General features: G+C 39.4%; 1 protein-coding gene across 1 annotated transcript in view; it reads right to left on the bottom strand.

Moving 5' to 3' along the window:
* IQGAP1 (IQ motif containing GTPase activating protein 1) overlaps positions 1-25,156 on the bottom strand; it is a 100,256-nt gene that overhangs the window by 62,892 nt on the left and 12,208 nt on the right. Inside the window, exon 3 of the mRNA XM_065872052.1 lies at positions 1,327-1,483. Coding sequence (XP_065728124.1) covers positions 1,327-1,483 — 157 coding nt within the window. The remainder of the gene's footprint in view (positions 1-1,326; positions 1,484-25,156) is intronic.

Below are 25,156 nucleotides of genomic sequence, written 5' to 3' on the forward strand. Positions count from 1 at the left end.
TCTAATCTCCAAAAGCCAAATCCACATCTCAGCTCTCCTCAGTTAAGAACCATCTGGAGAATCTTCCTGTGTACAGTGTGCTCAGCAGAACATGGTCTTTGGAATTCAATTATGTTGGATTCAATTCCTGACTTGGCTATCTATTGGTGACACTGGGCAAGTCACTTCACCCTACTGATTCTGAGTTTCCCCATCTTTAACACCTACTTTATGTTTGTTGGAAAGATTAACTGAGAAAATGTACATAAAGCACTCAGTGTGGTGTCTGGCAAGTAGAAGATACTCCCCAAATGAGGTATTTTCATACTACACATATAAACATCCCCCTCTTAACCTCTACACCTGTTGTTTTTTAGGAAGGTTTACCCTCAAGACGGTTAGACGTGTAGGCTATTGTCTTTATTCTTGCTGGAGACTGTTCTGTCTGCCTGTTCTGCACACATTTTTTAGAGTCAACAGAACAGCTCAGGAGGTGTCTTCAGAATAACCACTTATTTAAAACTCAGCATATAAGTCTTTGCTTTTTGATGAAGAAACGTTTCTATTTGGGATGTTAATTTTGGCTTAAGACCTATACTTTCCTTGTTTTCCTTTTAATTTAAATATTAAAAAGCCAAACAAACAAAAAAACCAACTCTTTTGATTCTGTCCTCATCCTTAACTCATTCTGAGCTCTTGCCCAATTCTTACAGTTGACCCCTCTTACATTTGCTCTTGGTTTTGCAATCTTCCACTATCTTCTATACTCATCCTTTTTTCAGATAAGAGCTCTTAGGAAAGCTCCCCACAGAAACTCTGTGAGCAATGGGAATTCGGTCCTTGTCAACATCCCAACTTAATTAAAGCAGTCTTCTTTTTGAGGGCCCTGGGCCACAAGAATCAATCACGTATCTCAATTTTCTGAAATCGGATCACTGTCCCATTTTACCTTAAACTTTAATATCATGGGGTGATTTTCTTCCCCCAAAGTTGCTATTGCTTTCAATTTGCCAACAAATCTCAGAGCTTGGTTAAAATTAGATTTAAAGTAGTGATTCCCTTAGTTACTTGCTCTACCTTCTAAGAAATAAAAAATTCATCAAGGACCATGAAAATTTCTAGATACAAATTACTCGTTAGAATTGTGCCAGAAATACGGACAGCTGAAGTTCTTTTACTACTGTATCTTGACTTTGCACTAAATTTTCTCCACTCTGCCAGGTATTTTATTTTGTTGGAACAAACACACTTACACATATTTCTCAGTAACTCTTTCACAGGATAAAGTATGCTAAACTTCTCTCTCAAGTCTACAGAAATTTAAGCACCAAGCAAGGATGGACTCACCTTGTATCTGGTCTGCTCTCGATCATAGATCTTCTTCAGTGATACCACTCTAGGGGAGAAGAAGTTTCCTAGTTTGGCAAGATAGACCCCATTCCGAAGCCCCTCTTCCAGTTCTGTGGTGGGAGGCAGGTCTTCCCCCAGGCATGCTTCCATCCACCTGCACAGAAGGAGGGAGGACATGACAAAAGAGAGGGAAGTTATGTTCCCCTCCCCTCTTCAGAGATTTCAAGCTTAATTTCCATTCTCCTTGGAAAAGTTTAAGTTGAACATAAGCAATAGTGTTTGAAGACTCAATTTCACAAACATCCTTGCTCTGGCCCAGTCAGATCTCAGAGGCAGGGAACTTAGGAAAATTTCCAAGTATAAACGCCACCCTCTTCTCCACCCTACTTTCCTCTCCTGCAGCAAGAGAGCCAGCTGGCTCCCCAGGTCCTAAATGCCCCACGAGCCTCAGCCCAGACTGTCTCCCTTACTCCTTCAGTTGCGCCTTAAGAATTCCTAAGAAAAACCTTTTGTAACTGAAGCCACCATCTCTCAACTGTTCAGAAACTTACATTTGCAGCTGAGGTTCTTTTCTGGTTTGAGAATTCAGCATCCATAGTGAATTTCTAGGTTCAGATTTTAAAGTTGTTTTGGGGTTACCAAAATAGTCAATCATCTCACCTAAAATACTTAAGGAAACTCCAATGGAAGCAGTAAAAGTGAATTCTTATGTGTTTTTTTAGAGGGGAAAGGAAGTTGTAACGGAAATCTATATTGTCCCCCTCGGACACCTCTCACAAGATTTCAGGGAATCCCAAGATAAAACAAAGCCAAGTTTATTTGCATGTATTTTCTACCAACAGAAATGTAGTTAACTAAAAAAGTCATTTAGGGCAATGGTTTTAAACTTTTTTTTGAATCACAGAATCCTTTGACTATCTAAGGAAAGCTACAGATCCTTCCCCCCCAAAAACATATATATACTTAAATTTAATATATAACTGCAGAGATTTCATTGGCCCCGGTTTGAAAACCCCTAATTTGTAAGTATGCTCCTCAAATTTTACAAGGCTACCGTATCCCCAAATTCTTTACCATTCTTTACGGGGGTTGAGGGGGACCACTAGGTGATGCCTGGACTGTTTCCCTAGTAATAAATCTTTGAAAAGCCAAATGGGGAAAGAAAAAATCCAGAGATACAGGAGACTGAAGTAAAAGCTAGATTTACTGCCAAATGGGACAATACAGGAATGAAACATTTATACCGTTAATTGATACCTAAAATTTAAATTAAAAGACAAATAAAACTGGAAGTCACATTTAAATAAGCCATATTTTATACACACACACTACACACACACACCCATGAAAATTTATAAGAAAACTCTAACATACCAATAGAAAAATAGACCAAATAATATATAAATGTATTTATAATCCCATTTATGTGTGTTTCTATATAATTCTTTACATTAATAAAATTGCCTGAAAAGATATACAATAGAGCTTGAATTTACATACTTTTAAAATTATTAGTTTTATAATTCAGAATAAAATTTCTTGTATTAATTCTATCTTTTGAAACTGAGATTACCACTCAGAATCTTTAAAAAATAATGAGAGAATTCCCTGGAGGTCCAGTGGTTAGGACTCAGTGCCTTTCACTGCTGGGGCCAGGGTTCAATCTGTGGTCAGGAGCTAAGATTCCCACAAAAAAAAAAAAAAAAAAAAAAAGGAAAAGCAACAATGTTCCTGTTTTTCTCAAGTTCTATAGAATAGTTAACTCAACCTCACTTTCAAATCTATTCTACTTCTAAAGCAGCTAGCATACTGTCTAACACATAGTAGATACTTAAATAAATACTAGCTGGATAGATGAATGGGCCAGAGAATTTTCTGGTTATTTCCTACACCCAATGATATTAAGTTTTCTCTTCTGGCTTTTCTTTTAGGTAGTTGAACTGAAATGTCATAAGGGGAAAAAGAAGAAACGAAAGAATTTTCCAGAAGAGTTACCATAGTAACTAAATTAGATATCAATTTGAAGCGGCTACAAAATCCAAACTATGCTTCTCCAAGAGCCTAAGACCATAGGGCAATGTGGAAAAGAACATAGGTCAATGGTATGGAAAATAGCTGTAGTCTAAGGACACATCTCATGTAATCATCCATCCAATATTTTACTGCTATAAAGGATATAGCAAACAGCTCCTGGCAATCCCTGCTCTCAGGGGACAGTCTAACTTATGTTCTCATTAACAGGGACAAACCTAGAATAAATCTTAAGCCCAAAACATCCCTTTACCACATAACAGTATGAAGAAAAAGTTACTTATTTTCCTCTCAAAATGGGGAAGACTGTGGATAAACAACACAGTAGTGCTTTTGGCTTGAATCAGAGCCAGCTACCAGGGCTGTTTAGGTTCTCCTCTCCTCTGAGATCACTGGATTAAAATCAGAGTAAAAGAAGGGACCACAGCCACATCTCCCACAATCCTTTACCTTCGCCTTCTCTTGTCTAACTGCTATAAAACAGTCCTGACTGATGACAAGACTCACAAGCTTTCTATAGCGGAGTAGAATACCCTAAATATCACACAAGTGTCAGGCCTGAAGAAAAGCCACCCGTGATCTGGTGAAAAGGAATAAGCAGAGAGGGAGAGCTAGAGGAAACAGGCAAAGCACAGAAGTGTCTCTAAACAACCGCCGCAAGCCCAAAACTGCCCTCCAGTTCCCTGTGTGGCTCACCCTCCATTCTAAATTCTGCTCCACAGCAGAGAATCACCTGGTTTGTTTATAAGAATAAAGTTAGTTAAATTAGGACCAAACTGCTTGAAAAATTAACAGCATTAAGTAGGATGCTATATTACTAGATTCAGTTTGGATTCTACTATAATTCTGAGAAGATACAACAAATTCTCCTGTCCTTCTCTACAGCCCATCTGAGATTCCCCCTCTGCCACAAACTCACAGCATCACAAAATGTGAGAGCAAGGAACTGAATGCACTTCTAGGGCAAATCCCTTTGGGGTTTTCCCCCCAATATAAAATCTATCCATTAAAGAAAATTACAAAACATTTCTCAATATTTTATGAATATTTTTCATGTTACTATACAGTTTCTTAAGACTTTCGAGTTACATTAAAATTCTACCAAATGCTAATCAGTCACTTATGTTGGACATTTATATCATTTCTAAATGTTTTCAACCATTAAATAATTCTGCAAGGAACGTCTTTGTACACAATGTTCTTCCTTATTTAGAATTAATTCCTTTGGAAACTCCAAAACAAAAAATGTTATTGCTCAAAAGCTTACCCAAAGGCTGTACCTATTTGTACAACTCTCTCATTTTACAAATAAGAGTAAGGCCTATCAAAGGTTACCTGCTAGCTAGTGACAAAGGTGCGATAAGAGGGCCCTGATTCCTAATTTAGAATCCTTCTCACTAAACCACTATTGCTCTTACCACATCACCCCAAAAGCCTAACAGAGCTGAGCTCCACAGGGCTGTCTAAACAGGACAAAGTTTCAGATATCCCATGCAGGAAAAAGGCTGGTATCTCTCCAAGTTCTGTCCACTTAATAGGGTTTTAAATATTTCAGTTTAACTGTAAGACCACCAGTAATTCTCGCAGACACAAAGCTTCCTTATAAAACTTAAGCATTTAAATTAACTTTATAAATACATTTAAGAATAAATCTATGCATTGATTCTTATCTTACACCAGGCACAAAAATCCACTCAAAACGGATTAAAGACTTGAATGCAAGACTTGAAACCATAAACTCCTTTAAGAAAACACAGGGGGTAAGCTCCTTGACATCAGTCTTGGAGATGCGTTTTTTGGATTTGACACCTAAAGCAAAGGCATCAAAAGCAAAAATAAACAAGGACGATTATATCAAACTAAAAAAATGCAAGACTTGAAACCATAAACTCCTTTAAGAAAACATAGGGGGTAAGCTCCTTGACATCAGTCTTGGAGATGATTTTTTTGGATTTGACACCTAAACCAAAGGCATCAAAATCAAAAATAAACAAGGACGATTATATCAAACTAAAAAAAGCCTCTGCACAGCAAAGGAAACCACCAACAAAACAAAAAGGCAACCTATGGAACGGTAGAAAATATTTGCAAATCATATATCTGATAAGGGGTTAAATCCAAAATACATGAAGAACTCATGCAACTCAATGGCAAAAAAACCCCTAACAATCCAATTTTTAAATGGGCAGAGGAACTGAGTAGTTTTCCAAAGAAGACATACAAATGGCCAACAGGTACCTGAAAAGATGGTCAACATCATTAAATCATCAGGGAAATGCAAATCAAAACCACAATGAGCTATCACCTCACACCTGTTAGAATGGCTACTATCAAAAAGACAAGAGAAAGAAAGTGTTGGTGAGGATGTGAAGAAAAGGGAACCCTTGTGCACTATTGGTGGTGAAGACAAAGAATGTCCTCTGCCATTTCAGTAAAACAAAGAACGTTGAGGCCATCAAGCCATCAGCCACTGCAGCGGTCCCTGACGGTGCACCCTAAGGGGAATTCAGGATGGAGAAAAACAGGTTACCTGCCACCAAGCCATGAACCTCTACATCCAGCCCAACGGTATACTCTGAGAGGATTCAAGAGAGAGAAAAAAAGGATACTGGCTCTACATAAGGTGAATATCAACGGAATAATTTCAATAAGCCCAGACTCTTGCATCTTCCTGTAAGTAGAAAAGCACTTAATTCATTAACTTGAGATGTCTGGGTTTTTGGTTTTGTTTTAATAGCAGTAATCTTATGATGGCCTGACTACCTGGTTTGGGTTTTGTTTTTTGTTTTTTTTCTTCAAAAAACTCTTATTTATCCTGGCTCCTCCCTCACCTCTTTGGAACAGTCCTTCAGAGCTATCTGAGAGGCTGTCTCCTGGGCTTTAAGTCCTCATTAAGGCTGCCGAATAAAACTATAATTCTCAACTTTTAGGTTGTACTTTTTTTTTCAGCCAACAGTGGGAATATAAATTGGTGTAGCCACTATGGAGGCAATAGGAAGGTTCTTCAAAAAATTAAAAATAGAACTGCCATATCATCTAGCAATCCCACTTCTGGGTATACAGACATCCCTGGGTATCAACAGGGGATTGCTTCCAGGACCCACGTAGATAGGTACCAAAATTCAAGGATGCTCAAATCCTGTACATAAAATGTCATCGTATTTGCATACAACCTAAGCACACTCTCCTGTATACTCTAAATCATCTGCAGGTTGCTATAATACCTAATAGAATGTAAACGCAATGTAAATGGTTGTCAATATAATGTAAATGTTATGTAAATAATTGCTGCCAAGCAGCAAATTCAAGTTTTGCTTTTTGGAACTTTCTGGAATTATTTTTTCCCTAAATATTTTCAATCCACAGTTGATTCACTCCACAGATGCTGAACCTGCAGATATGGAGGGATAACTGTATAGTCAAAAGAAATGAAAACAGGACATCGAATATAAATCTGCACTCTCATGTCCACCGCAGCATTATTCACAATAGCCAAGATATGGAAACACTAAGTACCCAGGAATGGAGGAATGGATAAAGAGGTTGTGGTATATGTCTACAAAGAAATATTATTCAGCCATGAGAAAGAAGGAAATCCTGCCACCTGTGACAACATGGATGCACCTTGAGGGCATTATACTAACTGAAATAAACCAGACAAAGAAAACCAAGTACTGTATGTATCACTTAAATGTGGAATCTTAAAAAAAAGTCAAACTTTAGTGCTTGCCATGAGGTAGGGTGTGGAGAAATTAGGGAGAGGTTGGTAAAAGGATACAAACTTTCAGCTTTAAGATGAATAAGGTCTGAGGATCTAACATAAACCAGTGACTATAGTTGATAACATTATATTGTATAATTAAAATATGTTAAGAGAGTAGAACTTAAATGTCCTCACCAAAAAAAAAAAGATAAACATGTCAGGTGATGGATATGTTAACTACATCCTTTCACAATGTATACATATATCAAATCACCACAAAGTACTTATTTTAAATATCCTATAGTTTTACATGCTATTTATACCTCAGTAAAGCAGAAATTTAACAAATAAATCAATCTATGCACAAAAGAAAAGTCACTGGTCAACACAATTCTCATATTACCAATTCTCATGTTTAAAACTGTCTTAATAGTCATAGAACTTCACAGTTGGAAGGCTCATTAAAGCTCTTCCAGTCTACCCCAACTCCTCCACTCCCCTCTCACCTTCCACTCCCTCCCCCACTTTAATGCCTGAATGCTTCCAAAACATCTTGGCCAAATCATGATGTAAGCTGACCCTGAACACTGATGCTGACATGGAAATCACACATTCAAGTTAACCCATTTCATCTCAGGATTCTAGTAGCCAAAAAGTTTTTATTAAGCCAGCAGTTAGCTCCCCATTGACACCCTAAGCTGCCTTCTGGAGCAAGACAACATATGGAATTAAAATATAATGTGACCAGTACTGGCCAGGGACTTTTAAAGACGTGGATTTATATCCTGTCCCTGTTATTTATCAAGACAGCAAGTCACTTACCCAGTTTCTTCATTCGTTAAAAGGGGATAACAATAGTTTCCAAATAAGGCTGTTGTTGAGGATTAAATAAGATTACACGTGAAATACAGTGCTTAGCACAGTGCTTGGCTGGGTATTTAAAATTTATGCTTTTCCTCCTTTCCCCTTGTATGATGAGTCACATGCTGACACTTTTGTCAGTAAAATGATTCCAGTTCCTTCAAGTACTCTTCATGAAAAGAGAACAGCACCTACCTCACAGGACGATTGTGAGGATTAAAAGAGATAACACACATAAAGAGTTAAGAACAGTGCCTGGAATAGAGTAAGCGCTCAGAGCATTAGCTGGTATCACTACTAGTGTTAGACATGACTCCCTGCCCCTCACATCTTTCTCATTCATCTCTGAACACTTTGCTCCAGGTGTGGTCTGACTGGCCTGAAATGGAACCGGAATATTACTCCTTCATTCTGAACACTCCAAAACCACAGACAAAGCCTCAATTAAATTATTTTACAACACTTTTCCACTCAACAGAGATTCTTAGTATTTTTTTCCCCAAATATGCAGCTGCTAAACCCGATCTCTACAGCTCCATATTAGAACCATTATTTGCACTCATCTCTACTATGTTTCTTCATGTTTGATTCAGCCCATTGTCCCGAAATGTCAACACCTTTTGGGATCCTAATTCTGTTACCCAAAATACCAACTTCTCTTCCAGCTTCACATTATCCACAAATATTAATGGGTTTTAAAGAATGACGAGGAGGAGTTCACCAAATGGCCAAGGCAGAGAAGGCCTCTAAGCAGAAGAAATACCATGTACAAAGGCAGGGAGGGCTGAGAAAAAATGGTGGGTTATGCAGTAGTTCAGCACTGTCATTGCTAGAAGGGAAAGTAGGAGGTGAAGATGAAAAAAAAGAGCAGGCTGGATGGTGCAAGGCCTGTTTGTCATGCTAAGAAACCTTTCCTTCTGTCATGAGAGACACTGAAGGATTTTAAGTGGGAGGTGATCTGATCAGATCTGTTTCAGAAAATCACTGTGGCAACAGTGTGGGGTTTTAAAATTTTTCAAGTACAAATGTTTCTACAAGTACAAATGTTTTAACAAAGAAGTCACTTAAAAAAAAAAGTTCTGAGAATATTATACCAAGTGGTGAGACCAGCACACCCTATCTGTGATCAGGTCTTGCAGCCACGACCACAGATAGAACTCAGCAACAAAACTCTTATATGAAGGAAACGGAGAATAGAGTTGTTAGTCCTTCCTCCCACAAAAAGGGATTAAACTTTCAACATTTTCTCCTCCTCAAGTTTAACCCTAGAACTGCTTTAACAAATCTAACTCAAATGAAAATTAGTAAAAAAAAAAAAATTTTTTAAGTGACATCTGATCTGAAACACAACTATTAAACAGGAAAATAGTAACATCTGAATGGTTCATTTTCTATAAATAATGCCAAAAAAAAATCTCTAACACCACCTGGCAGATATTAAGTTAAATACTTTACATGTATTATTTCACTTGATCCTTGCAAAAACCCCATAAGGTAAGTAGTATTACTATTCTTATTTTACTGATATAAGAAAACTATGGGCTCCTCAAAGTAAAGTAACTTGTCCAAGATTACCCATCTAGTAAGTGGCTGAGCTCACACTTGAACCCAAGATGGTGTGATTCTAAAGTGCAAACTGAGGTGCTACATTCCAGCAATTTATTCAAAAATAATAAAAGCTACTACCCTCCTCGATACTCACTAATAAAAGCTCAAGTTCTGGAGCTGGGCCTCCTGAAGCACCCTAAACCACAGTGCATGACCTCATTAACAACACTTACTCTACCAAGGACCAAGAGAGAGGCCTATAAAATATTAAACATTGAAGTTGACACAATTAGTGTGAAAAGTGCTTATATAAAAGTCTATCTTTAATATAATTGCATAATTCTTATAAATAGTCCTGATACAGCTTCCATATCTAGTGTATTTTGATAAAGCTTTGTTTTATTCATATTTTAAATCAATTTTCCAAAAAAAATCTACTCTGACAGCTAAATATCCATTTAGGAAACATTTCTAACGGCTAACTGTGCAACACTTATCAGTGGCATAAAATGCGCTAACTACCTGGAGATCACCCTCTGGGAACAGAGATGCTTAAACTACTAGCTACAATAGTAGATGATATTTGAACTAGGCTTTTAAGATAAATTGTATTTAGAAAGGTGAAAATGGGAAATAAAGACATTTAAGATAAAGGAGAACAGCATAAAAAAGAGGGCAAAAAGGCATGAAAACAAATGGCATATTTAGGGAATGACAAATCACTGTGGTAGAGGAGTAGGAGATGTACCTGGAACAACAGAATTTTAATATGCAGGCAATGGGAACCACAAAAGTTTTTGAATAGAAGAGTAGCTTGGTCAGATCTGACACTTAGTATGGTAACTAGGACAACAGCACGGAAGATAGATTCAACAGAGCAATATTAGGCAACTACTTCAGGAATCCAGGTGAGAGATAATAAGGTCTCCAACTAGGGCAATGGCAGAAACAGAAAGAAAAATGATGAGTAATTTCAAAGGAAGAATTGACCCCAGTTGACAATCTGTTAGATGGCTGGGAGTGGGGGTTAGAAGGGCACTGAGGAAGATGAGGTTTAACAGACAATTGGAAAAGAAAAGAAAAACAAAGTTAGCTCCTGACCTCACACTTTGCTACTGACTTTAAACATCAAGTGGATTAGAGATTTTAAAACATAAAAAAATGAAAGGAGGAAAAAAATATAAATGAATGGTTGTATAATCTTGAAATGAGAAAGGCCTTTCCAAACAAGACTGTGAGGCAGAAATCATTTTGAAAAGGGGGAAATAAACTGTCTACACAAAAGCAGTTGAATTTCTACAAGGAAATTAAAAAAAATTCAAAAGATAAGCTGGAGGGAAAATTTGCAACCTGTAACAAGGGGCTAATAATCTCTCATAATCTTCATTTTTTTTAATTTTTAAAATTTTTTGTCTGCACGGCATGCGGATCTCAGTTCCCCCACCAGGCATTGAACTTGTCCCCCACCCCTCCTGCACTGGAAGCGTGGAGTCCTAACCACTGAACCGCCAGGGAAGTGCCCTCTCCCATAATCTTTATTTATTTTTTTTTTAAAAAATAAAGCTTTATTTATTTATTTATGGCAGTGTTGGGTCTTCGTTGCTGTGCGTGGGCTTTCTCTAGTTGTGGCGAGCGGGGGCTACTCTTTGTTGCAGAGCGTGGGCTTCTCATTGTGGTGGCTTCTCTTGCTGTGGAGCACGGGCTCTAGGCGCGCAGGCTTCAGTATTTGTGGCACCTGGGCTCAGTAGTTGTGGCTCGCGGGCTTAGGTGCTCCGTGGCATGTGGGATCTTCCCGGACCAGGGCTCGAACCCATGTCGCCTGCATTGGCAGGCTGATTCTTAACCACTGCGCCACCAGGGAAGCACTCCCATAATCTTTAGATGCATATATTTTTTTTTTAATGCTTGAAATAAATGACAAATATTTTCCTAGGAAAATGCACTAGAAACACAAACAGGCAATTCACAAAAGAATATAAGTAGCCAGCAATTATGGGAAAAAAATCTTAATCTCACTACTAATCAAAGGAATGCAAATTAAAGTAACAACAACACCATTTTCAGCTAGCAGACTGGCAAAGATAAAAAAGAATGATAGTAACTTATTGTCCAGTATGTGGGGAAACTCAACGTTCTCACACTGTTCCACAAGAAAATCTGGCAACATGTACCATCTATAGGAAACTTGCAAAAACTTCAATAAAAGGAAAAAGGTTGTTTTGTTTTTAAAAGATGATTTGGTGACTTGTGGCATGGATGACTAAATAAAAGATTATGCCATTAAACAAGCCTGGGAACACAAGAAGCAGGCCAGAATGATAAGTTCATGCCTGAAATATGTTCAGCTTGAAAGGTCAATGATACATTTAGGCAGAGACATCCTACCGGTTGTTGGAAATACAAGTCTGGAAAACTCAGGAGAGAGACCAAGTTTGACCAGGGACCCAGATTTGAAAAGTGGCACCAGGACTTCCCTGGTGGCGCAGTGGTTAAGAATCCGCCTGCCAATGCAGGGGACATGGGTTCGATCCCTGGGGCAGGAAGATCCCACATGCCATGGAGCAACTAAGCCCAGGCACCACAACTACTGAGCCCGCCAGCCACCACAACTACTGAGCCCACCAGCCACAACTACTGAAGCCCGCATGCTCTAGAGCCCATGTGCCACAACTGTTGAGCCCGTGTGCTGCAACTACTGAAGCCCGCATGCCTAGAGCCCATGCTCCGCAACAAGAGAAGCCATTGCAATGAGAAGCCTGCGCCCCACAATGAAGAGTAGCCTCCCACTTGCCGCAACTCGAGAAAGCCCACGCACAGCAACGAAGACCCAATGCAGCCAAAAAAAAAAAAAAGAAAGAAAGAGAAGCAGCACCACAGGAGTGGACGAGCTCCCTAGAGAAAGACTGTAGAGACAAATTTTAAAGTTCAAGGACTGTGCCTTGGAAAAACACCAACACTTAAGAGGTGAATATTACAGAGAAAGAACAGTTACTATGGTAAATAGAGAACTATGAGAGAATCACGTGATGGTAAGCAAGGAAGAAAAAAATTTCAGGAAGCTGGGAGAGGTCACCAATTTCAAATGCTGCAGAGAGATGGGTGGCAAAGAGAAAAGGATATGGCAAATAAGGAAGAAGGTCATCTGGGACCCCAATAGGGGGGAGTCTCAGTGGAGTGATGAGGCAGGAGGATCAGATTACTATAACTAGAGAAGTCACTAGAAGTAGGGAACTAGAGACAGAAAATGTAGAGTTCTTTTTCAAGAAATCTAAGAAGGGAAGAAGAGAAATTGGGGGGATAAAGAAAGGGTTAGTCTGAAGTGGTGGTATGTCTCTGTTTCTTTTTTTAAATAACTGAAGAATAGGCACATATTTGCGCCCTGCAAGAAAAGAATAAGGAAGAGGGACTAAAGACACAAGAAATAAAGGAATAAAAAAGAAGGTTCTGAAGAACACAATGGGCAGTTATCTATGAAAAGGAACATACCCACTTCTTCCTTGAGAAAGAGGGAAGGAAATAAGAATGAGCAAGAATGACGTACCTAACTAGCCTCTCTTGAGCTTCAGTTTCCTGTCTGTAAAACAGGATTAGGAACAGCACCTACTCTCATAAGATTGCTGTGAAGACTGAGATAACGTATACAAGCACTAGTAGGCTCTAAATAATGGTAGCAACGTGTTTGTGTATGCGTGGGGGACAGCTAGATCCCAGAAATAAACGTACTTCTAGAGCCTGACACCCAGTAACTTGCGTAATACCTATCTACTTTGTCTTATTGATATCATTTGTCAAAGAGAGCATATACTTGGCCCTACCCATTCCACCACTCAGCAAGACAAAAAATGACTATTCAGAGAACTCTAGTGTGGTAAGCCTTAAAACAAGCCCAGACCAAGAGCATATGGAGAAAAGAACCAGGGTGGGAATCTGAATTAGGTGTCTGTGAAACCAGCTGAACAAGTCCTGCAGACCACACGACTTCAGTGGTTTCCCGGCTCTGTGCAATACAGAAGGGGAACATACCAATGCCGGAACTGACTACTCCAAACCACTGAGATTCAGTTCCTCCAGGAGCAGCTCCGCTGGCACCACACCCAGTTTTCAGAGCAAACGCCGCCCCCACCCCCACCCCCACCGAATGTCAGCATTACTCACTGCTAAAAACCTCCCAAGTTGGGCCATCTTTCCTTGTAAATAGGATTTTACTAAGTCGCTAACACATTTGAGTACCATCTAGGCACTGGAAACAGCCTAGTAATATCAATACAGTGCGGCAAAAACAAGTCTTGAGAAAAAAGAATTTATTATTCAGTAAAGCATTCCTCACCATATGAAGAGGGAGGGGAATGAGAACTGGTTTCCCAGAGAAAATGACATTTATGCCTTGAAGGACGTGTGTGTGTGTGTGTGTGTGTGTGTGTGTGTGTGCGCGCACGCACGCGCATGGGGGAGAACATGTCAAGCTAAAGGAAGAGAATGTACAGACCTTTTGAAGGATGTCAAACAGGAAAGAAATGATTAGATCTGATTTAAAAGACCACTCCAGGCACAACGGAGTAGGAGGGGGGACTATTAAGGGGTGCAGAGCTACTAAAGAAAGTACAGCAGTAACCCAGGCAAGAAATGACAAAGGCTAGTCTTCTAAGCCATACAAGCAAAATGAGAAATCTTGATAGTATCTGTTTTAAAAGAAACTTCTGAATATGAATTAAACCAATCTGAACAAGCTATAGGAATTGTGAGAAACAGAAGGAATTTTTTTTTCTTCGTCTTAAGTTAACTTAGTTAACCTCTGTGTTTCTTGATACCTAAAACAGACCTGTCCCTGAACAAATCATTTCACTCTGCTGAACTGGACAAGGTATGTCAAGTTTACTTGCCAATATTAAATGTCTAATTGTTATCATATTTCAAAAGGGTCCCTCGTCTTATTAGAGTGGTAGAAACTAGACTATGGTGATGGTTGCACCACTTGGTAAATTCACTAAAAATTGTTGACTTATACACTGAGAATCAGAGAATTTTATGGTATGTGAACGGTACCTCAATGAAATTTCAAAAGAAAAAAAAGAAGTCCCTGAGTGAATAGGATTAACTTACTTCCAGACCAAGTATTCAGAAGCAAAGCCTAGTGAAACATTACTGTGTTCAACCTATACACCCACCCACCTCTACTTTACCATATATCATGAAGCATGAAAGACCTTTTAACACTAAATGGAAAAAAAAAAGACTTCAAAGTGAGCTCAAGTCTCAGCCTAGTCACTGCTGGTTGTGGGCAGCTCTTGAGGAAAAAAAAAAAAAACAGGTGAGAGTCCTCTACTAGGTGGAAGACAGGCACATATTTCTTTGCAAAAAACCACTTCTCTGAGTCACTGCCTACTGCAGCAGCTGTCAGAGCCCAGGGGAACAAGGAGAGGCTGTAGAGTGAAAACATGCCAAAAAGTTAATTTTCAGATCTAGTCGTTAGTGAGAACGTATCAGGAGGCGGGTTAACTGTTGGGTATGAACCTCACTAAGGACATATAGCCCTTGCCCTCCAAGGCTCAGTCAATTAGGGATGAGAAAAAAATAAAGCACTTACAATTTATTGTGAAAAGCTATACTAAAGATACGTGGGCGGGGGAGGGGGGATAATAGAAACACAAGAGAGGAGCATCTAACTCAGACCTGGGGTAAGGGTGGGTGTCCAAGTAAGCTTCTTGGAGGAGGAGCTGCCTGAATTTTTCTTAGATCGGCAATATATTGATACAGGTCAAAATTTTTTAAGTATAAAAAGAAGAAAATCTCATGAAGTGAATAGACAAGAGTGTCGTATGCTGCACAGATTAAGTAAAATAAGTACTGAAAATTTTCCAATGGGCATAGCAATTAGGTCACTGGTGATCTGAGCAAGAGAAATTTCAGTGGGAGAAAGGAGGGCACACAAATCGCATCCATGTGAGTTAAGATTTAAAAAGTGTATATAAGGAATAAAGACAAGTTTTCCTTGAAGGAAAAAAGAAGGGACAATAACCCTAGACAGGGTCTAGGATTGAGGGAGTATATCTGGAATGGGTGAGGATGTTTATGTGCGAAAGAGAAAGAACTGGCAGAAAACAGCTCAAGTTATAGTTAAGAAAATAATACTGGACAAGAACCTTAGAAAACAAGGAGGGGTAGGATCCAGACCACAGAGAGAAGACTGAGTCTTAAGAAGAAAAATTGTTCTCCCGTTGCTACAGGGAAGGAGGTCAACATTGCATGGTAAACGAGATAAATTTGTTAGGGCCAGAAAAATGGAGGGAGTTTGTAGAGAAAATTGAGGTCATCAAGTTGTGATATGGGAAGCTAGGGATGGAGATGCCTACTAAGAATAAAGGTTGATAAAACTTTTGATCAGCCCCACCCATCTCTGACAATTCAAATGTTACTTCCAAAAGGCACCTCCTCCATGAACTCTTCCATAATCTACCACTGGAAATAATCTCTTCTTCCTCCAAATTTCCTCTAGACTTTCTTTTTCTATTTATTTATTTTTTATTTTTTTTGCGGTACATGAGCCTCTCACTGTTGTGGCCTGTCCCGTTGTGGAGCACAGGCTCCAGACGCGCAGGCTCAGCGGCCATGGCGCACGGGCTTAGTTGCTCCGCGGCATGTGGGATCCTCCCGGACCGGGGCACAAACCCGTGTCCCCTGCGTCGGCAGGAGGACTCTCAACCACTGCACCACCAGGGAAGCCCCTAGACTTTCTTTTTAATGGTTTTGTTTTTAGCTGCGTTGGGTCTTTGTTGCTGCACATGGGCTTTCTCTAGTTGCAGCAAGGCGGGGCTACTCTTCATTGCAGCACACGAGCTCAGTAGTTGTGGGCTCTAGAGCGCAGGCTCAGTAGTTGTGGCGCATGCGCTTAGGTGCTCCGCAGCATGTGGGATCTTCCCGGACCAGGAATCGAACCCGTGACCCCTGAACTGGCAGGCCAATTCTTAACCACTGTGCCATCACGGAAGTCCCTCCTCTAGACTTTCTTACAGCACTTTGTATCTCTTTACCTCTTAATGTTACTTAAGGACATAAGGGTGGAATCCTTTTCTGATTTCTATTTGAAGCATGGTGCTCAATAAATAACTGCTGAATGACACAAACTATCCTTTCTCTCTTGCTTGAGGACCACAGTCCTGGTCTCAATTATAGCCAAATAATAAGAGAAAAAGAAATTACCCTAAACTCTCATCACCACCAATACTGAAGTTCTCTTAACCACTACAGCCCCCACATTCCACACAACTTTTCACGAATTCAGCGGAACGATATTCCCGAGCATCTACTTTGTGAAAAGCACTGTGGAAGGAGCTGCTGTTGGACACCAACAAGTAGAAAAAGACAGTCTCACTAAAGAGACTGTCTAAAGGAGCACAAAAAAGTAAGACAAACATACATACAGTTATGCTGTCCCTTCTCTGCCATACAATTTCAGACTATACTGCAAAACTCAGCCATAAAATAATCTCTCCCTTAGATAAATTTTAACACATTAACTGTTTGCATCATTTCCTTGGCAATCTATATTGCCTTGTGACATTAGTTAGATCTTTCATCCTTCGATGGTGAGTAACTTTTCAAATGGTTATACCCTGACTGTCCAATTAATCCATAAGTCCCCTAAGGGCAGGATTGGGTTATACTTTCACATCTTCTCCAGTTCTACCAGAGGGTCCTGAACAATGGAGGAGCTCAGAAAATTTTTACCTGTTTTATTGTATTGGAGGTGTTTTTCCCGACTTTTTTAGCCGTGTCAGAAAAAAAAAAAGAGCAATGGAATATTATCAAGTCATTCAAAATAAAAATACCTTTTAATAACAGGAAATGAAAATAAAAACTATTTTAAGTAACTTGAGAAAGCACTTAGATTAGAACATAATCTTCCATTAACCATTATACAGTCTATGCTTGAAAATCTGCAACATGGGTTTTCTCAAAGCAAGTTTTTGGGGAATTTTTTTGGAAATCTCTTATTGCTATAAAGTTCTTCCTCATATTAAGCAGATTTCCATTGCCTAGTTCTGTTCCTCTGGTACCACATATGATAAATTGAACCCCTTTACCATTTTTCAGGAATTTAAAAATAATATCGGCAAAATATTAACAGTTGAATAAATTCCTATACTGGATGAGAGGTTGATCTTCTGAGATTCTATGATTCTATATTCTCTCTAAATTTTTTAAATTTTTATTTATTTTATTTTGCGTTGGGTTTTCGTTGCTGTGCACGGGCTTTCTCTCTTGCGGTGAGTGGGGGCTACTCTTCTTTGCTGCGTGGAGGCTTCTCTTTGTGGTAGCTTCTCTTGTTGCGGAGCATGGGCTCTAGGAGCATGGGCTTCAGTAGTTGTGGCTCGCAGGCTAAGTAGTTGTGGCTTGTGGGCTCTAGAGCGCAGACTCAGTACTTGTGGTGCACGGGCTTAGTTGCTCCGCGGCACGTGAGATCTTCCCGGACCAGGGATCAAACCCATGTCCCCTGCATTGGCAGGTGAGTTCTTAACCACTGTGCCACCAGGTAAGTCTCAATATATTCTAAATCTTGTTTCCATATTAAATGATCTGTTCAATAATTCCTCATACCTCATAATCTCTAGACCCTTTTTAATCCTGGACATGCTCATCCAACATGCTCTAGTCCTGGAGCAACAACCAAGTCTCAACTAGTGGACCAACACCCACTGCCTGGAGTGGCTCCTCAGGTAAGGATTCTGATCTATCAGCAGTGCCTGCCATGGGTGTGAAGGAAGCCCACCACATATCTATCATCCCTGCTCTAGACTAGCAAGGTCCCTCTTAAAGTATGGCCTCTAGAACTGAAAAGCAACTTCAGGTAGCCTCTCATCAGTACAGAGGACAATGGAACCATCGTTTCCTTTGCTGCATATACCACATTTCTATTAGTGAGTTAATAAACATCTCAGGTTTGTTTCATTTTGGTTTTTTTTCCCACTAATCCTGTCCCTACTAATGCTACTTCTCTCTCTATCCTGTATTTAGACACTCCATTTTTTGAACCTCAGTGCAGGATGACACATTTCTCACTATTAAATATCATCATTAGATTCAAGGTATTTTGAAAGCAAAATCTTTCATGCACTGTATTAACCATCCCAGCAACACAACTGAAGATCTGATCAACATACCACTGATGCATGCATAAGTCCCAACACAAATGTTTTACTTGTAACATGACCTACTGAGCTTTCTTTGAATTAAGGATCTAGCAGCTCAGGCTTCCCTGGTGGCGCAGTGGTTGAGAATCCGCCTGCCGATGCAGGGGACACGGGTTCGTGCCCTGGTCCGAGAAGATCCCACATGCCGCGGAGCGGCTGGGCCCGTGAGCCCAGCCCGTGGCTGCTGAGCCTGCGCGTCCAGAGCTTGTGCTCCGCAACGGGAGAGGCCACAGCAGTGAGAGGTCTGCGTACCACACACACACAGAAGTTCTAGCAGCTCCTTTTTCTGAGCTAAAATGTATGTAACATAAATTCACCATTTTTAACATATGTAAAGTAAGCAATTCAGTGGGTTTTAGTATATTCACAATGTTGTGCAACCACCATGACTATCTAATTCCAGAAAACTGTCACCACCCAAAAAGGAATCCTTTGCCCATTAAGCAGTCACTCACCATTTAGCAGCTCTTTTTGAATATGATTTACTCATCTGGCTACAAATCTTAATTACATTACAGTCTAGTCCACATATATCCAATCTGTCTGCGAAAGTATCACAAGACATACTTTCAAATGCCTTAATGAAATCTAGACATTACTCTGTTTCTCTGATTCACCAATCTGGTGAGTCTGTCCAAAAGGCAATGATGTTACTGTGACAGGGCCTTTCTCAGGGAGTCCTGGTTGACTCTTAAGCACCCCTTCTTTTCTCACCATAAGCCATCTATTTGACAAAATACATGCTATGGAATTTTGCCAGAAACTAGTTCACTAGACTAGAATTTGTGATATCTTCTCCTTTTTAATAACTAGTACATTTTCAATCCCCCATTTTTAAAAAAAACACACTCTTGTTCTTCACAATGTCTTAAAAGATCACTGATGAAGTTCAGCAATTACACCTACCCAATTAATACAATAATGGCTTTAATTTAAGCTCTATCAACCAAGAACATGAGAACTCAATGGAGAAAGGAAAGAAACTACAGATAAAACATAAAACAGTTAATTCAAGAACTGACCATGAACAGGTCTCAAATTCTTAGCTGAAACAGTCCCACAGATCCAATATTCTGAGAGAGCTCCCAAACAAGTATACCCTGGAACACTAGTCCTAAGAAAGACGACCTGTGAGGAAAGAGTCTGATAGTAAACTAGGTTGGAGGAATATTGTTTACACTATCCTCTCCCTTGGAGATTCAGAATTTACAGCCATGATAGTCTAAACAGTCCACCAGCTAAATAATCTGTTTAACTTGGTTTAATCCAGTATTTCTGAAATATATTTGACCACCAAAACCTTTCGTCCTTAATGAGAGGAAATTAATAGAATACGCCTCAAAAGTGGTTAAGAATCCACCTGCCAATGCAGGGGACATGGGTTTGAGCCCTGGTCTGGGAAGATCCCACATGCCATGGAGCAACTAACAACTAAGCCCATGCACCATAACTACTAAGCCTGTACCCTAGAGCCTGCGAGCCACAACTACTGAAGCCCGTGCACCTAGAACCCATTCTCCGCAACAAAAGAAGCCATGCAATGAGAAGCCTGCGCAACGCAAGGAAGAGTAGCCCCTGTTCACTGCAACTAGAGAAAGCCCGTGTGCAGCAATGAAGACCCAATGCAGCCAAAAATAAATAAATAAATAAATTTATTTTAAAAAAATAGTGATACAGAAGTCAGCTACACAGTTTTCAAAAGTTCTTCAAAACTGTACTCTCCTTTAACACAAAGAATAAATTGTTAGTTTGACAAGTCTATTCATCTCTTCACAGTATATATGTCAAAGTTGTTCATCCAAAACCTGTTTTCTCAATGCCAACTTCACTACACTATTAATCTTTTAAACATAATACAACTTGCTTGAAAGCACTCTGGGGACTTCCTTGGTGGTCCAGTGGGTAAGACTCCATACTCCCAATGCAGGGGGCCTGGGTTGGATCCCTGGTCAGGGAACTAGATCCCGCATGCATGCCGCAACTGAGTCTGCATGCTGCAACTAAGAAGCCTGCATGCCGCAACTAAAAAAAAAAAAAAAGAGAGATCCTGCATGCCTCAACAGAGATCCCGCGTGGTGCCACAGCTAAGGCCCAGGGCAGCCAAAAAGGAAGGGAAGGAAGGGAAGGAAGGAACGGAAGGAAAGGAAGGGAAGGAAGGGAAGGAAGAGAAGGAAGGGAAGGAAGGGAAGGAAGGGAAGGAAGGGAAGGAAGGGAAAGAAGGGAGGAAAGGAAGGAGGGAGGGAGGGAAGGAAGGAGGGAGGGAGGGAGGGAGGAAGGAAGGAAGGAAGGAAGGAAGGAAGGAAGGAAGGAAGGAAGGGAGGAAGGGAGGAAGAGAGGAGGAAAGAACTCTGGCTAATTTTTCTAAAAGGATATTTAAGCCATATGTTTCAAAAATCTCAGAAGTTGAAGCTGCCTTGTTCTGAAAATAAAAAATTAAAAATTAAATCTCAGTTCATAGACCAGAGTTTGGCAAATTCCAGAGCACATTTCCTAAGAGAGCCATTGCTGGTGCTCAATATTTAAGATACTATCCAAACACCAACTAGAGAAAACAAAAATAAAGCAGGAGCTCTACCTCACTCTTCACACCAAAATAAATTCCAAATGGATCAAAGGGTCAAATGTTAAAATTCTTTACATCCTAAAAATACTAGAAGAAAGGCTGGGGGAATGTTTTTGTATAATCTCAGTATAGGACTCTCTAAAAACGATACAAAGCCCAAAAGCTAAAAATAAAAGGAATAGAGACATAGATGTAGAGAACCGACATGCGGACATAGGTAGGGAAGGGGAGGGTTGGATGAATTGGGAGATTAGGTTTGACATAAATACACTACCATGTGTAAAACAGCTAGTGAGAACCTGCTGTACAGCACAGGGAGTTCAGCTTGGTGCTCTGTGACAACCTAGATAGGTGGGATGGGAGGGAGGTCCGAGAGAGGGGATATAGGTATACATATAGCTGATTCACTTCACTGTACAGCAGAAACTAACACAACATTGTAAAGCAATTATACTCCAATAAAATAAATAAATAAACAAAAATAAAAGATTTAGTAAAATCAGATGTTTTAAAATTCTAAATTATTTTAAACACCTTAAAATCAAAAGTTAAAAGACAAGCTAGAATAATTATTTACTACACATAAATCCAAAGGATCAATCTCCTCAGTATAAAAAGAGCTCTTACATCAGTAAGACCAATAACACAACAGGGAATGAGCAAAGGATTCTGCCAAAACAGTTGACAGAAAAGGAAATACAAATGGCTTTTAAACATATGTAAAGATGCTTGGCTTCACTCAGAGTAAGATAATCTGAAAATGAAACTACAATTAAAATACCATTTTCACCTATGAAATTCATAAATATGAAAAAAAACTTATGATACCCTAGGTCAGTGAAATCATAGGGAAAGCAGCCCTCTCATGTATCATTGATGTACATATAAACTGGTACAACCTCCAAAGAGAGCAAACTGACAATATTTATCAAAACTAAATGTAGATATTCCCATTAACTTAGAAATTCTACTTTTAGAAATTTAACCTAAAATACTCACAAAACTACAACACTACTGATAAGAGAAGAGGCTGGGGTGGGGAGGAAACGTCCACTGATGGGTTAAACCCATACACTGAAAAACTATGCAACTGTGAAAGAAAAAAAATGAAGCGCTATAACATATTCATGTGGAATATGTTACAAGATGCAAAGCAGAATGTACAGTGCTATCATTTCTATAAGAGGAAACAAAAGGGATTTGTATTTAGATGCACAGACTCTGGAAGGATATACAATCATAACAGTGGTTCCATCTGGGAAGATCTGGGTGCCTGGGAAACAGGACTAGGGAGACTTTTTTCTTTCTTTTTTTCTTTTTTTTTTACTGAATATCCTAGCAGAGCCTCTGAATTAAGTGTCATATATCCATATATTACCTATTTTTAAATGATTAAGAAAAAGTTTTAAAAGTTGAGACCAAATCTACCTAAAACACATTTTTGTGGGTAATTCTCCAGTTTTTAAAGGAAAACCCCCAAAGTCAAGCCACTGTCTAGCACTACCTCTTCAAACTAGCAATGATTAAAAAGCACTGTCCAAAGTGATGACATAGTAATATGTCTTCAGGGCAGAAGAACATTTTGTTGTAATAGTCATGTAAGTGGTAAGTAACTTTTGTCTCCTTTTAGCTGTTTTAAAGGTCATCTGAGATGCATGTTATTTGTAATAAAATGATCTGCTATACCACAAGACTTTTTCTATTAAAAAAAAATTTTTTTTCAGCCACGCCGCTCAGCTTGCGGGATCTTAGTTCCCCGACCAGGGATTGAGCCCAAACACTCAGCAGTGAAAGCTTGGGGTCCTAACAACTGGACCACCAAGAAATTCCCTTAAATTTTATTTTTTATCATTTTTCTATTTTTAATGATCATAGGTATTTTTCCTTTTCAATTTTTCCTTTTCTAATTTTGCCCCATTCCCTCTTTTTACACTTCAGTTCCTCTGCTTCAATTTTAAAGGAAGACTAATTAATCCTATTGAAGAAAATATTCTTAGTTTTTTATGTTGCTGATTAATGACCCCTAGCAATCGGCTGATACTTTCTACCTTATGGATAAATACCTATCACAACAATAGTATTTCCTTCTACTACAAAAGTCTCCCAATTTTTCTTAAAGCCAGAGTTCTCTCAGTCCGCAGACATCTGCCCCAACAGAAGCCAAGTCCTGGGCTGGCAGCTGCCTCTCCAATGCTCCTTCTGCTTTTTGTTATGATTTCCAATGAGTCAACAGGAAGGTATTCAGAATAAGGAAGAAATAAAGGCCTTGAGGCAGGCCTTTCCTCCACCCACAACACCAAAAAATACAATTCTTGCCAAACAATCCAAGGCAATTTCCAATGCCACTCCTGTCTGCATGAGGTCACTACTGAGAAAACAAGCAATTGGGAAGAAGGAATGCCTTTCTAAGCTGAATCAAAAATAGATGCTAGAAAGAAGAAAACCAACCAGGCATGCACTCTCTAGTCTCCCCAGAGTCACTGTATGTAACCATATAACCTCTACTGCATCCATTTCCAACTCCAAGAGACCTCTTAGTGAGCAGGAGTTAGGTCAAAAAAGTGAAATATACACATTTATCACAGACCAGTTATGTTTCTAGACACCTATAAAAATCACTTAGATTTTATGTTTACTGTATTTCTTGTAAGCATTCATGCCCAAATTTTTCATCAATCAGTTAACTGTTACTTATTCATGTCTATCACTATCTTTAGCTCTGCAGTGAATAAGAAGAAGTGTAAGACAGAGTCCAACAATTTGTTAGACACAGAAATACATGAGACATGGGACTTCCCTGGTGGCACAGTGGTTGGGACTCCGCACTCCCAATGCAGGGGGCCCAGGATTGATCCCTGGCCAGGGAACTAGATCCCACATGCATGCCACAACCAAGAGTTTGCATGCCGCAACTAAAGGAGCTCGTGTGCCGCAACTAAGACCCAGCGCAACCAAATAAATAAATATCTTTTTAAAAATACATGAGACAAATCAGAGAACTGCCCTCATATAGGCAGAGTGGCAGGTAAAAGAGACTGCAATTAGAAGCAGGAAACAGCTCACATTCCCTCACCCACTTGACAGCTAGGCAATTGTTTAATGTCTGGGAACTAGGTGACTTAATTTTGGACTTAAATGCTGTCCCTTTAGTGCCTGTAGAGGTTGACAGCAGTAGTGACGGTGTCACACAGACCTGGGCTTGAATTCCACAGTTACATGACCTTGAAACACGTGATACTAACTCATTTTTTTCCTTCTTTAAAATAAAAATAATGCCTATCTCACCATAATGTTGTATGTAAAGTACATCATCGTTCTGTTTAATTACTGGGAGATACTGCTGCTGTAGTTATTATTTTTAGAAGCACAAGTAGTACTGCAGTGACAGACTGATCCAGGGAAGAGCAAAGGCTTTGGAGTCTGCCAAGCCTGAAATCTGGATCTATCACTTAAGAGATGAGCGAGTCAACCTCTCTGAACTTTGCTTTCTTTTCTGTTAAATGTAGATAAGAATAGGCACCTCATGGGACTTCAAGAATAGCTAATTAGACAATGCATATGAAGTGCTTAGCACAGTGCCCAGCACATGATAAGTGCTCAATAAATGGTACTGATGATGATGATGATGAAGGAGGAGAGAGGGGAAGGACACTGACCTTGGGTCAGACAAGGTAATATTGTATATCATGATGTCCTTGCAAATCGCAGGGTTGGTTTTCGGTTTTGGGGGTTTTGTTTTGCTTTGCTTCCTCTTAGTTGGTGTAAAGGTATTTGAAGTATTGAGGTTTATATAATAAAATACCTTATTGAAAAATAATTCTTCCCAACGTACAATTATATGTAAGAAAATTTTTAAACATTCAAACTTAAGCAAGTAGACTTTCTCTTCAACATAAACCATTAACCAGATCTTTCATTTGTATGTTTAAGATT

The sequence above is a fragment of the Phocoena phocoena genome, chromosome 2 (genome assembly GCF_963924675.1).
Source record: "Phocoena phocoena chromosome 2, mPhoPho1.1, whole genome shotgun sequence".
Classification (NCBI taxonomy): Eukaryota; Metazoa; Chordata; class Mammalia; order Artiodactyla; family Phocoenidae; genus Phocoena; species Phocoena phocoena.